The sequence below is a fragment of the Vanellus vanellus genome, assembly GCF_965231255.1.
Source record: "Vanellus vanellus genome assembly, chromosome: 2".
Taxonomy (NCBI): Eukaryota; Metazoa; Chordata; class Aves; order Charadriiformes; family Charadriidae; genus Vanellus; species Vanellus vanellus.
In genome coordinates, this window is record NC_138906.1 from 22,315,689 (window position 1) to 22,331,565 (window position 15,877).

Genomic DNA, 15,877 nt, shown 5'->3' on the forward strand with positions numbered 1-15,877 from the left:
ATCATACATCTCCTTTAGTATCCCACAAGAAACTTCCCTCTTGAACTTACGTGTAGAGCAGTTGTTGAACTCTATGTCATCTATTGCTGCTCCTCCTCCCAGGTCTCTGGTACGAATGCCTTCAAAGATAACTTCAAAATTCCTCAGTTTCCCCAGGTGTAACTCGACTTTGTTCCACTCATCATTGTGATTTCCTGATTCACTCCATATTTTCACAATCCCACTGTCAGTCTAAAGTTTGAATAAAATATATATAGTAAGATACATGTAAGCATGGATTATCGAATACCAGTTTGGGAAAAAAAAAGAGAAGACTGGAAGATACCCCTTCAGTTTTGTCAAGAAATGGTAAACATATGCTCTGCTAGGATAACAGGAAAAGTAGCAAAATGAGATGATTACCATACAAATCACATAGACATCAACAGTAGATGGAGTAGACATCAACAGTAGATGGAGTCTCAGTACAGAAATTATTGTGTGCATGACTGAAGTCCAAAATAGTCCATTTTGGTAGAGCTGTATTTAACTTCATATAATACTGATATTTGTTCTAAGTGTTTAGAATATATTACTGGATGCAAGGTTAGTCTACCATTTTAAAATTAGGGTATCAAACAGGTAAAATCTTTTTAAAGTTGTGACAATGGTAGTACAAGGGAGAAAAAATCTAGCAAGTATAAGATTGTCATATGTTTAATATAGTTTATTTGAAAGTAAATAGCATTCTAACTTTCAAATATGCTAATATATTTTAAGGCTTTTCTTTAAGTGTCCAATCACATCACCTAACTGGCAAGTCAGCGGCAAACAACATGCTTCATTTTTTAATAGTAGTATTAGAATGCAGATGCACCAGTTTCAATTGCTGTGAATAAATGATACATATATATGATGGCACCAAAAGTAAATATTTGCAAAAGTTTTATATATGCCCGAATTTATTTTTCTTTATGACTGTGTAACTAATCATTCAAATGGTAAATGAGAAAAATTTTGCTAGTCTTTTGTTATCAAAACTCATTAGTACTCCAGCTAGGGTTAATAAAAACACTGTGCAATGCATCAAATGGCTAAATGCAAAGCACAACAAAGGTTCTAAGAAAGTAGTACATGAACAAGCAAAATCTAAGGAAAATAGAGACAACAGTAAAAATAGGGAGGGAAGAAATTTAATCACATTTCTTTATACATGGTGAACCTGTTAGATCAGATTTATGTTAATAAGATTGTCATGCATATTTATGATGAGAAAATGAAGCTTGGTGCTTTACATATTGTATTCTGAATAGGAAAGTGGAGACAAGTATGCACAAAAATAATATATTAGTTGTTTCTGAATCAGAAAATTCACTGAATTCTTGATATCTTTTAGAAGGAGGTCCTCAGTCCTACAAAAACATAGAGATACTGAAGTGTGGCTTGACGATGGTGTCCTGGAAAATTAACTGTAAACGAGTTAGTTGAAAACAGTGGCAACTTTACTTTAAATTGTTAAATAGGAAAGAAAACAGAGGGAAGGGTCCCTGTAACTGCATATAAAGTCATACATATTCAGCTGAACTGTCCTATCGCTGTACACTACTAATGGTGTTGGAGCAGCAGCAATAGAAGCGCTTTGTAAGTCATGATGACTGAGCACACAAGCACCTACAGAGGCAAGTTTAGACTTTGCCTCTTCTGTTATGTCTCATTGGTTTAAAGCCAGTGATGCACTCCGTTAAAGAGAAAATAACAGGACCTCACTGGTGCTTTGGACCACTAATTCCACAGTCAATGACAACTCGTTATGATTTGCTCAATGTATTTCTCCCAGTGACTCTCCTGACTCTATTTATGTGCTATCAAGTCAGAGATTCATTCATTCACAGGGTAGGCCAAGGCCCTTTCAGGCCTGTAATCAATGCAAGTAAGGGGAACAAGCATCAGACCGAATGGGATACCCTTTCTAAAAATTCCATCTAAATTTCAACCTGGAAACACAGCACAGAGAACTCTGTATTAAAACCAAGCTGAAAAAGAGTAGATGCAGTAATCAAAGCTGTTTTTTATGGAATCATGGCATCACAGAGTTTTCAGAGTTGGAAGGGACCTCTAGAGATCATCTAGTCCAACTCCCCTGCTAAAGCAGGATTGCCCAGAGCACATTACTCAGGACTGCATCCAGGTGGGCCTTGAAAATCTCCAGGGAAGGGGACTCCACACCCTCCCTGGGCAGCCTGTGCCAGTGCTCTGTCACCCTCACTGTAAAGAACTGTTTCCGTGTATTTGAACGGAACTTCCTGTGTTCTAACTTGTGCCCATTACCCCTCGTCCTGTCACTGGGAACCATTGAAAAGAGCCTGGCTCCATCCTCCTTCAACCCACCCTTTAGGTACTTGTACGCCATAATAAGGTCTCCCCTCAGCCTTCTCTTCTCCAGGCTAAAGAGTCCCAGCTCTCTCAGCCTTTCCTCATAAGGGAGATGCTCCAAGCCCTCAATCATCTTAGTTGCCCTTCGCTGGACTCGCTCCAGCAGTTCCCTGTCCCTCTTGAACTGGGGAGCCCAAAACTGGACACAGTATTCCAGTTGTGGCCTCACCAGTGCAGAGTAGAGGGGGAGAATGACCTCCTTCGACCTACTGGCCACACTCTTCCCTATGCAGCCCAGGATTTTAACAGTGGTAAAACAGTTTTTCAAATGTAGGTTAACTTTATTCATATTATTCTTGTTCATCAAATATTTAGTCAAAAATTTAACTTAGTTATTTCAGTAACTCAGCAGTATCTATTCTATTGATTCAGATATTTTTGAATAACCTCCAAAAGAGTAATACATATTATTGGGATAATTTGTTTAATCAGGTTACATCTTCCATCTACCCATGACATGAATAAAATGGATGGTTATGATGCATTACATTTGGCTTTAAGGTCTCCAACACGGAATACAATGCAAAACTTAGAAGGGAAAAACTTTTTAACATTTAATCCATTTGCTGTTTCTGGAACTTCTTCTGTCTGCCCTTGAGAAGTCTTTGGAATGGGAAAATTTCTCAAATATTATTTATAAGAAATTACTGGTTAATTTTACAAAAGCAGTTCAGTGCTGTGTATTAGTGGTGAATTTAGCAGACTTAATACAAAGTGGATAATAATAATAGGATCATAGAATCATAGAATGGTTTAGGTTGGAAGGGATCTTGAAGATCATTGACTTCCAACCCCCCTGCCATGGGCAGGGACACCTCCCACTAGACCAGGTTGCCCAAGACCACGTCCAGCCTGGCCTTGAACACCTCCAGGGATGGGGCCTCAACAACCTCTCTGGGCAACATGTTCCAGTGCCTCACCACCCTCAAAGTGAAAAACTTCTTCCTAATGTTCAATCTGAACCTGCCCTCTTCCAGTTTAAAGCCATTCCCCCTCGTCCTATCACTACATGCCCGAGTAAAAAGTCCTTCCCCAGCTCTCCTGTAGGCCCCCTTTAGGTACTAGAAGGCTGCAATAAGATCTCCCCAGAGCCTTCTCTTCTCCAGGCTGAACAGCCCCAACTCTTTCAGCCTCTCTGATAATACTAAAGGATAAGGGAATTCCTTTACTTCTATGCATTTAAGTGAGACAGAAAAAATTAAAACTTGTATCTATCCCAACATTAAGCCCCAAATCTGTAAAAAAATTACATGTGTTTAAGTTTGGATGTATAGAAGTCAGTGAAACTTCTTAAAATATACAGAGGTAAATATTTATACAGAATCCGGAAATGTTAAATGTAGCACAGTTAACTAGAAGTTAGTTAGTTAGTTAGACTAACAGCTTCTGCTGTTAGTCTGATCTTGATTGATTTCACATTATATTTTATTGCATTACATTCTGTTCAGACTTACATTAAGTTTATCGTGCTGATTTTTGAGTAAAGGATGCTGTGAGTACCAAATAACACTGATCACATACTTCTTTAGAAATATCCAAATAAAATATTGGAGCAATCAATTCGAATACGGTGTCATAACCATAAAGTATCAAGTGTTCATGCATTATAGGAACTGGGGTATGTTCCCCCCCCACTGAGACACTGAAATATATAGAAAACTTTTTGCTAGAATTTTTTTCAGATAGAAACTTTACAACAGAGATAGTAGTCTCCTCGCACTACACAAATTCCTGAATATGGGTACACAAATAAAATGCAGGAGAGACACGTTTCTTTTCCCGTCTGGGTTCAACAGCAGCAGTTCCTATACAACAGCAGTACTTCATAAAGCATGAAAGGCTGATTTTTCACTTGCTCAGCTACAGCTCTACATAACGAAATGAAAAGCAAGCTCATCCCCTGCATAACTGCATGAAGGCTGTTCTAATCCAGAACGCAAAGTCCCTTCAAAATCACAAACCCTGCACATTGTCTGCATGAAACAGCCAAAGAAGAGGCGGGAAAGGGAGGGAAGCAGGAAGCTTGGCTCTCCTCTCCCTGGGCTCAGACAGTGGAGCTGGCTTGGCTAAGGGGTGTAAGCTATACACTTCTTCTGGATACATACTTGGCGTGAGAGGATCATCCTTTGTAAGCTTTGCAGATTCCATTTCATGAATTATTGTTTTGTTTTCTGCATTCTCCAGCCAGTTAATCTGTCTGGCGCTTTGGCATTTCTTTCATATCTTTGGAATGTGTTTGCTTCTAAAACAAACACAAATGTGGCCCGAGGGGGGAAAAGAATCAGTCTGTGCTTTGACCTGCCCACTGCATCCAGAAATCCTTTGATCTTTTTCACTCCCACATACATGTATTAATGTAAAAGAGAGATATGTAAATGAGATATATGACAATCAGAAAAAATGTGTCCCAGCATAGAGGAGGCTGGAGGACACAGTGTCACCTTTCTCTCTGTTTTTATGAGGCTTATTCTTCTACTCATACTGAGTGTCCAGATTGTTCTTCTACCTGGGCTGGTGGCAAAAGGCCCAGTCTAACTCTATGCTCCAACACACTGGTAAAATATGGTTAAGATACATGGCTTTGGCAGATAGCATCAGTGCTGCCTGTGTGGGGGGAGGTTGATCCCGCTGGCTGTTGGTCAGGGTGGAAATCCTATCTTTCAGTTAACCTGCAGAAGTCTAGATACATGTGGTCCTTTAGATACATGTGGTCCTTTACCAAAAAATAAAGCTGTGATCTGTCTTGCTGGGACTCACCCACATCTTGGGTTTCATCCCTCTTCTGCATTACACATATCATACCCTAGGCTCCACGATTCCTTTTTTGCTACGCTTGCTTGCATGTAATCCCAGCCTCTCTTTTCCTCATACCAACACTTCTTATCAAAGCCACACTATTACCTTCCTTATGTCTCATTTCATTTGCCTTGGCCTTCCTTCCAGTTCAGATTTGTTCATCTCTACCTTTCATTCCTAAAACCATGTCATCATCCAGTTTCCCATTTGCGTTTCTAGTCCAGCTAAGCAGAGTGGTAAGATTCCTGAATCACTTAAACCACCAGCCTACCATCCTCAGCCAAAGAAGGTATTCCAAAGTAATGTGAAAAAACAGCATCCAGAAACCAGACACCATTGTTTTTCCAAACAAAAGGCTTAATTGCAGTTCTGAACAATGAGACTTGATTATAATTTTTCTCTATTACGTATATGCAAGTCTTTGAAAGAGGAGAGGAGAGGGTCTCAGATCTCACTGACTGAGAATGCGCAAGCAAAATATTTTTGCCCTAAAAACTTGGTCAAAGTCTTTTGTTAAGCAAGATATCTCGTTTGACAGCAAAACGCTAACAATGACACATCACTGCTAACACATGAAAATCGCCAGATTTTTTTCTGTTCAGACTAAAATCCCATACTGTCTCTTCAATATCTTTCTGTGGATGTGTCCCTTAGTTGAGGGGAAACATGGCTAAAATAACTTAATTTTTCTTTCTTATGTTTCCTTTGACAACTTTTGTGAACAACGCCACAACCTGCATGCCACTCAAGCTTGTAATTTTATCATTGCTAAAATCCTTCTAAATCCTTGTGTTAATATTTCAATATTTTGTAAACTCTTTCTGTGTAGCATCTCAAAGAACATCGTAAATTAAAATTCAAAAGTTCTCATCATCTCCTGGGTTGAAGAATGCCAAAGCTTTCATCCAACTCTTGTTTTATGATCTACACAGCCCTTCTTTTGATTATTTTGCCTCTTTGTGAACTGATTTTACCTTCTCTAGATGAATTTTATCTGTATTACCAAAATAAACTGTTTCAAAGTGTCTTTTGTACCATAGTCCCAGCTTTATCTTTTATTCATTATCATGAAGCTCTTTCTTTCCTGGTCTAACTCATGATACAGGAATCTGTTACCCATTTATTACCTATTCAAATGTACAAATCCATGTTTCATCCTGACCCCCATTCCTCTTCTGGGAAAAGGACTTTGTAAATATTTCTCCTTCCTTTGCAAATGAAGTCTAGGAAAAAATATCTTGCCAACAGTTAAGATGTGGATGCACTTCTGGAACTCTCAGCCATGACCAATAGCGTTTCGTGGCTTCTTTGAAAACCCTATGATTCAGTGTCTCCTTTCAAAAGCCCATCCTTTGTATGTGTATATACCTATCAATATTTCAATTACAATACCTAACACTTAATTAGCGCTAAATAATGTCAGGAAGCAACAGTACAGCACTGAATTATCAATAAAAACTCCAAGTATTGTAATAATTCTTGTTCTTGGGATCTCAGCTGTTTTTGTTATGCAAATACATAGGGAACCACTAGAACTTCCTAGCAGGAAAAGAGGCGCAGAATGTCATCACAAGAGCAGGCAGAAGTTTCACTATGCATACACAATCACAGGAACAAGCATAGTCCAAATGTTTCCATGGACTACAAAAGGAAGCAGCCATGTTGCCCAGTTATACCTCCTGACAAACAAAAAGTGATTTTGGTATCAAACAAGCTAATCTGGTAACATATATCTCTACCTGTAGCAGAAAAGAGGGAAATTTAGTGCAATTTATCAGTAGCATCCTCATCATAAGTCCAGATTGCAATAAACCTATTTGTTGTATCCCAGAACAGTGGGAACAGAGGGATCATTAAGGGACAGCCTTAATGATCACCCAATCTTGTTGCAGACAAACACAATTAAAGAGGATTATTTGTTGGTCATATCCATAAGCTTTACAGGACAAGTGGACCACGGACTACAATAGAAGACCACCTGCTAGTTTATCATGTTCTACTTTGGACTTATTTCTGAATGGCATGTTGTCTACTATTTATTAGTACAGGTTACTGCTGGGAAACACCTCTGGAAAGTTCCTCAGAACATAATTTTTATAACCTATTTTCTAATTTTGTACCTTATAATCCCCTAAACTCAGTTTGAGAAAATCTGGAAGTCCAATGTTATTGACGGATCAGCTAACCAAATTTCATTTCTTCCCCAAAACACATACTGATACCACTAAAAACGGATGTGAAAGAGAGTGTTTCCACTTAAGGCTCTGAAAAGTTATTATTAATTGCATGTCACTGCCCTCTATGGGTTGAACATAGCCGAAGGTCAAGCTGAGGTGATGAGCCATCATTAAGGAAAACTTTACAGTAAAACACATCTTCTTCAATTGACTTGTAACAGTGGGTCCTGGTCTTCCACTGTACCATCATGTTGAGAGATAAACCCTCTCAGAAAATGGCAGAATTACTTCTAAGAAGACCATAACTTTTTTTAGATCCATATGTCTATATGCCTATCCATATTGGAAAACTCCTATTTGTATTGAGAGGATTTTTAATCTACCTTGATAGTCTGAGGGGAATTATTTCTTAATGATTTCATTACATTGCAATTCAGAATCTTCTTCATGCTTATCTTCATCTGAAGAATGATCTAAAGTGTTTATAACCTCTCTTCTGAGAACTTCAGGTGGAAAGTATATCTTTCTGGGCTCAATAACCTCATTAATTCACCCGGGGATACTAAGAATGAAGGAGAGGGAAGGATTTCTTTCTGTCTTAGAATTCCTTTTATTTTGTGGTCGGGTTTAATATTTTTCTTACACAGCAGAGACCACCATTATTCTCAAGGCTACATTTCTAACACAGTCAGAACAATATTAGGAACTGAATCCAAAGCATGCAAGAGGAGTATGTAATTTTCTGTTACAAGATATTGCAAAGAAACTTCTTATAAATACACTTTCTGTCAGGAGAATACACTAAGTATTCCCGATGCAAATATAAGGGTTCCACTATGAGACAATCTACTGTGTTGCATCTGCAGTGAAACAGCAGTGAAACACAGATTTTGTTCTTGATCTGCACGGCTCCTTCTATTCATGTTCTGTGCTGGGTTCAAAACGTGTCCCTGGTTCATTTGCATCTGATATTTATTTCAGCAGAGCCACAGGAAATGAAGCTGAGCTTACCAAATGGATGGAGGCAATAAAAACACTCACTAAATATTCCCGGATTCTTCAGAACAAATATACTTCAGGGCTTTTTAATCAGAGACAGAATATTTTCAAATGATTCCTCAAAAAATATTAACATTTTATTAGTAATACCATAAAAAGACTTTCAAGATTCACTATATCCAAAGGCTTCTCTTTCTCCAGCACTGTTCAGACTTTTGAAAGAAGTCAAACTCTTTTTACATACTTTTTAAAAATGTTAGGAAAAAGCTTTTCTCCTCGTCTTTCAGGTTCCTTTGAAAACAGTATCTCCCTGGCAAGCTGTTACCATCCGGAATTTTTAAAACAGGATATGTGTTATGCAAAGCACAGAAACATGGCATAGAAGAAGCATAATGTGACTTTAACTGTCACTGCTCATTTCTCTAGCTTTTGATGCATGGTAATCCCTCTTGTTTTACATGAGTATTTCAGGAGGGCAGTTTACTTTTCAGGCTATTTCTTCTTCGTTTATTTTCAAGTGTGCAAATGAAACTAACTAATAAACCTGGTTTTAATGAAATTTTACTTTCCTTGACGTAGTATCATCATTAAAGCCTTTTGATGGCTGGCTAGGTAGTTTAAAGATGAAGTGTCCCATGATGAGGTATGTTCCTTCCCTGATTCCTCCTTTTTTTACTCAGCGAGGAGTGGAGTGCAGTTCTGCACTTTTACTTGTACATCAAAGAAACAGGAGGTGGAAGGAAGAAAAATCACAGCATTTCCTCATTTGCTCATATTTTAAAGACCTTTTCTATGAAGCTGCATTTCTCCAAATCACAGAACAGTGAATGTCTTTGCTGACATTTCTACTATCATCTATCTGCTTATTTAGGTTTCATTGCTTGAGAGCGAGTCTTATTTTCAGAAGGTTCTGAGCACCTTCCTTATATATTTGGGTGTTGTTACCTCAACACTGCATTACACAGAATCCTTGCTTATTTTTAAAGATCATAGTTCCTCAGCTTAAGTCTTTCATATGGAGCTTGGAAAAACCCCCACACATTAAAATGCAATAAAACTGAAGACTGATGCTGTATAGCAGAATCTCTTATCTTAAAAGAAAAAGATGTGACTTATTGTGTTGTCTTCACCTAAAGTTATTTTCAAAACACATGACAGATTCTATCTCTTTTTCATTTCTCACTGATTTTCTACTAAAAACTAAAAGACTATTGCTTAGATTATTTGAAAACAGTAACTTAACCCTACAGTTTGACCTTATATTTCATTCAAGCAAAAAAAGATCTATATCAGATTAATCCACATACAGTGTCAAGTTATTAAAATTATTTGAGTCAAAGAATGAGCTGAAGTCAAAATTTGCTCACCCAAGATTTGAATTTTAAGTTAATTTGTCCTTTCCTTTCCTTTCCTTTCCTTTCCTTTCCTTTCCTTTCCTTTCCTTTCCTTTCCTTTCCTTTCCTTTCCTTTCCTTTCCTTTCCTTTCCTTTCCTTTCCTTTCCTTTCCTTTCCTTTCCTTTCCTTTCCTTTCCTTTCCTTTCCTTTCCTTTCCTCTTCCCTTTTTTCTTTTTTTTCCCCTTTTCTGCTTTTTTTCTTCTTTTCATCTTTTCTCTCTTCTCTCTTTTATTCATGGTGACATGAAGAAAAAAGAGAGCAGACAAAAAGGTCATGAAGATGTGAGTTATGAATGAGGATGTGTGTCCTCTGGCACACTGTCAATCACCGGGCTGATAACAATTCAATACAAACAGTTCAGCAGCACTTTATAACAGCGCTAATTACAATAACTCACCTCAGCTTTGACAGGCCACTTTATTTTAGAGAAAGGCACGTACTGTGCATGGTAAGTGTAAGGTTGGTAAGTGTATGCAGACAAACCAAATAAAACATTTATACATGTTGTTAATCATGTAGCAAAATCCAGGAGCAGCAGTATTTATTTACTACTCTGCCGTTAGCCACTGCTTTGAAAATTTGTCTCCTCTATTAAATAACCCTCAGAGACTTGTGGTTAAGATTACCACTACATGTAGAAAATTACTGCTAATTATCTGAATGTTAAAGCTCTGCATTAAATATGTAATTCCAAAATTATTAATTCCACCTATAATAGCTCTGAGAGAGACAAATAGAAATAATGTGAATGTAGAGGGAGGTTTTAAACTCAAACTTTACACTTTCCATCACTAAGCTAAGGGATGCTGAGGGATGCACACTACAGGATTCTGAAATATTCAGCAAATGGAGATGGCAAAAAAAAGAAGAAGAAAACAGCAACAACAAAAATGCAAATAACAAAACTGCAACAATCTACAGAGTAATGGTCCCAAAAGATAGGAAAATGTCAGTGATGAGTAATGCAACAGGGTGAGCCTCACTTTTGGGATATGCTTCTGAAAGTGATGAGTTTACTCAAGTTCCAGTGACTTCGATGAAAAGTCATGATTCTCAGCACTGAAGAGAGTACATTAAAAATAAGATTCTCTCTAATTTTTCAGAGTCCTATTTTGACAGGAACCAGAAATGTTGCTTAGTATGTCTCTGCCTTCTATAAAAACACTTGAAAAAGAAACATCAAGATGATCAAATGGTATCTTTAAGAAATTTTTTTTATCTAAGCAAAATGTATACTGCATAAGTACATTAGTATTCATTAAAAATTGGCTTCACCTTTAAGGATAACTTACAAAATCACATAATTGCATTTTCATAGTGCATTATAGAAAGAAGGAAAACAGCAAGATGAAACACTGATATTTCACCCTTCAAGCCTTTTATTAGACAGTCTGCATGTATTAGTCTCAGCAGGTTTTCCTAATAAGAGTTAATGACAAAGCCCATCCATCCATCCCTTTCATTTCCTCCTTTGTGCAAAGCATTAAGATGATTTTCACTCTCTGAAATATCTTTTCTCCAATTTTCAATTCCAAAATTAACATCACTGTAATAAGGGAATATGCATTTCAGCAAGGAACATGCATTTTAATGAACATATTTGATAAATAAACTTATACCACTGAAGAAATTCCTTTTTTAAAATGCACCACTTTTGGAATTCTGGAATTTCATAGTGAATTCCTTTAGAGCATCACAAGGCATTAACAGCTCACCCTGTCACGAGTGCCAGCACTTGCAATATTTCTAGGAGCTAAATGGTAGGCTCTTGGTTCTTAATTGCTGTAAGTGCTGAGTTGAGAAAAGCCAGTTTCAAAAACACTCTGATAAAAAATGACTGGTAATTCATCTGGAGACAGGATTTTGTTTCAAGCAGGTAGGCATTTCAAGGAACGACAATTAAGTTGCTCATTAGCAAAGAGGAAGTTATACTTTTAAAACTCTTATTTTGGAAAAGAAATCTATACTTGGAAGGAAGAATAATTTATTGATTTTCTTTGAATTATTCCGTGAGTATCACCTTCTCAAAACCTTGATTTATCCTGTCACAACTATTAAATTTACTGGATTTCATTATAGCCAGCTTTCATTTATAACCAAGCAAACTCTTCTGTTTCTTGTTTGCGTATTTCTACGTTCCTACGATACTCTTTCCATCAAATGCGCTCTTATGTGCCTAGGCTCTTAAAATACTTCTTCATTCTGTATGTTATCCTTACCAATTAGAACAGAGAAATAAAACAACTATTTGTAAAAGAGGATTCATTAGGCACCTTGTACTACTTCATCCTGTCTTAATTTCCTAGCCCTCCCAGCCCTCCTTTCTCTTCAAATATAAAAATTTCTTCTTCATTTCCTAGCATAATCCACCTTCATTTGAGTTTGGTTTTTAGGTATCTTAAGGGATACAGTTGTAACTGCTTGGATTTCTTTTTTTTTTTTTTTCCTTCAGTTCTGCTGCTAATACTGAGTAACAAAAAGCATCAAAGCCATTTCATAAGACCATTAACATTTCAAGCAACTTTGTCACACCTTTTTTTTAATCATATTTTACAGGTCTCCTCAGATGGTTCCCATCTTAGAACTGAGGCAACTGGAATTGTCTGGAAAACCAAAGTTTGAAAGAGAAATAATCACAATTACAAAAATCCTAGGAAGACTGGACAACAGTTACAACCCTCCATAGTGGCAAACATAAGGACAGCGTGCTAAACATTGTGCAATGCCCTCGGATTATAAAATAGAAGTCAAACCTTTACTTATTTCGACTGCCTAAACGAATGCAGAACATACACAGTAAGAAATGCCACAAAAGTGCTTATGAATCAAGATCAGAAAAAGACATATGCAGAAATGAGATAACCTCAAACCTGTCATGCTTTTCCTTCTGTAGGGAATATTCTGAATACCGTATTTGAAGATGTGAGGCAAAATCACATCTCAAATATCAGCTTTTTGTTAAGCAGCTCTAAGTCCTTAACTCATCTTCTACACATCTTTCCCCCATTAATGTTCTCTTTTATCAGTTGGATTATGGAACATAAGAAAGAATACAAGCTTGTTGTCCCAATAGGAGGCGCGTGACCCTAATAACTCTAAAACCAGTGGTGACAGACATGTTGCATCCTAACCTCAGAGCACCCACTGGGGAGGGAGCAGGCTAAGCAACAGCCCCTGAGCGCCTTGGAAAGTCTGTGCATGCGACCAGCCATGGTGAAACTGGGACATGGACAAAACTCACTTCTCAGGACTGTTTTTTACAATGTCAGAATTTGAAAAGAGAAGAGAAAAATGCCTGTTTCATTTTGATTGTGTAAACCTTCTCATATATGAACTTTGAAAGGTTCATCCTCATACTATTATGCATGCTCACTATCTCAGCACCAGAGAGACACTAAGTAAATAAATGAAGCTTCTAAAAACAGCATTAGGATGCATGGTAAAAGCTATGTGCTCCAGCTGCTTTTTTAATGTCAGAGCAGTTATACTGGTTGGGAGATAGTACAAAAAAATAACTAAAAAAAAAAAGAAGATGCACAAGTCCATGGGACCTGATGAGATGCATCCATGGGTCCTGAGGGAACTGGCAGATGAAGTCGCTAAGCCACTAGCCATCATATTTGAGAAGTCGTGGTGGTCTGGCGAGGTTCCTGCCGACTGGAAAAGGGGAAACATAACCCCGGTTTTCAAAAAGGGTAACAAAGAAGACCCAGGGAACTACAGGCCAGTCATTCTCACCTCTGTGCCTGACAAGATCATGGAGCAGATCCTCCTGGAAACTCTGTTGTGGCACAGAAAACAAGGAGGTGATTGGTGACAGCCAGCATGGCTTCACCAAGGACAAGTCATGCCTGACAAATTTGGTGGCCTTCTACTAAGGGGTTACAGTGGCAGTGGACAAGGGAATACCAACTGATTTAATCTACTTGAACTTGTGCAAAGCGTTTGATACTGTCCCACAAGATATCCTGGTCTCTAACTTAAGAGAACATGGATTCGACAAATGGACCGATCGGTGGATAAAGAACTGGCTGGACCGTCGCACTCAAAGAGTTGCGGTCAACAGCTCCATGTCCAAGTGGAGAGCAGGAACGAGTGGAGCAGCTCAGGGGTCGGTACTGGGACCTGTACCATTCAACATTTTTGTCAGCGACATGGACAGTGGGGTCGAGTGCACCCTCAGCAAGTTTGCCGATGATACCAAACTGTTTGGTGAGGTAAACACACTGGAGGGGAGGGATGCCATCCAGAGGGACAGGCTGGAGATGTGGGCCCAAGCCAACCTCATGCAGTTCAACAAGGCGAAGTGCAAGGTCCTACATCTGGGTCGGGGCAATCCCAAGCACAAATACAGGCTCGTTGGGGAACGGCTGGAGAGCAGCCCTGAGGAGAAGGACCTGGGGGTGCTGATTGACGAGAAGCTCAACATGAGCCAGCAATGTGCGATCACAGCCCAGAAGGCCAACCGTATCCTGGGCTGCATCAGAAGAAGTGTGGCCAGCAGGTCAAAGGAGGTGATTCTGCCCCTCTACTCCACTCTTGTGAGACCCCACCTGGAGTACTGCATCCAGCTCTGGAGTCCCCAACATAAGAAGGACATGGACCTGCTGGAGCGTGTCCAGAGGAGAGCCACGAGGATGATCAGAGAGGGCTGGAGCACCTCTCCTATGAGGAGAGGCTGAAAGAGTTGGGGCTGTTCAGCCTGGAGAAGAGAAGGCTCCAGCGAGATCTTATTGTGGCCTTCCAGTACCTAAAGGGGGCCTAGAGAAGAGTTGGGGAAGGACTTTTCACTAGGGCATGTAGCGATAGGACAAGGGCTTTAAACTGGAAGAGGGCAGGTTCAGATTAAACTTTAGGAAGAAGTTTTTCACTTTGAGGGTGGTGAGGCACTGGCACAGGTTGCCCAGAGAGGTTGTTGAGGCCCCATCCCTGGAGGTGTTCAAGGCCAGGCTGGACATGGTCTTGGGCAACCTGGTCTAGTGGGAGGTGTCCCTGCCTACGGCAGGGGGGTTGGAACTCGATGATCTTCAAGGTCCTTTCCAATCCAAACCATTCTATGATTCTATGACCACAGATCACACCAGATACTAATGTGTGTTTGTCCGGGATGTATTTTAGGAGGATGGTGAAGCACCTTTCTTTTGGTGTGTGTCTGTGCCTGTCTATTTATGCACACTGTCTGAAACAAGTCACATGGTGCAGAGTTGTTTCAAACTATCATTGCCTTTACTGAATGTTAACTTTCAGCTAGGGCAGAATCTATTGCTGAGCTGCATCAAAAAAGTGACTGTCATTTTTGTCTGTGGCCACTGAAACAGGAAGAAAACACATTCCTTTCTCCTAAAAATGAAAGAAATTAATCTGGTCTAGATGTTCTCAGACTGAATCAGTGTTTAATATAAACTAAATGGAAAGACTGATAAATCGCTGAACTCAGATAAGTATCTACCAGTTTGGATACTTATTCAAGATTTAATTGAACTGCCATTTCAAACTTTTCAGATAGTGGGACTAAACCTCACTTATGCATCAACACGTCTTATCTTGGAACAGTTTATCATTCTGTGTGGTCCACTCCGGGGTAAAGGTCTGCTTGGAAATGGTGCACCTTACTCTTGTCAACCACATGGATCAAAGCACTGTTTGAGTGACATCGTGGGCAGGTAGAAGCTGTGCTGGTGGGACTAACTTTTCTTCTCTGAAACTTTGACAGTTAGTGGCTAAGGTCAGAAGCATTTTTGTATTCATAATGTGACAGTGTTTACAAAATCACTTACACGATGTGGGAATCATGGAATCAGTCTGTGTGGAAGTCCACTCAGCTCTTCAAAATATGAAGATTTGTTCATGAAGAATTAAAGCATTATCATTACAGCTGTCTTGAAAAATAAAAGCCCCAAGGCAAAGCCTATTCAGCTGAACAAAACGTCTGGAATCTTTCAGAGATTTTGTTTGTTTGAGTCAATATTTCAATTTAGCAATTCACATCTAATACCACCTCCATTCTGTATATAAAACTGAATGTAAAGAGCAGGAAAATATACCTCTACAGGGATTCTACTGCAACAAACCATAAAAAAATTGGAAGAAAAAAAAGG

At 38.9% G+C, this 15,877-nt stretch overlaps 1 protein-coding gene across 1 annotated transcript in view; it reads right to left on the minus strand.

The window, feature by feature from the left end:
* Window positions 1-15,877, minus strand: part of MALRD1 (MAM and LDL receptor class A domain containing 1) — a gene marked incomplete at both ends in the record, with an annotated part of 280,930 nt that overhangs the window by 101,591 nt on the left and 163,462 nt on the right. The window contains one exon of the mRNA XM_082479776.1: window positions 51-231. Coding sequence (XP_082335902.1) covers window positions 51-231 — 181 coding nt within the window. The remainder of the gene's footprint in view (window positions 1-50; window positions 232-15,877) is intronic.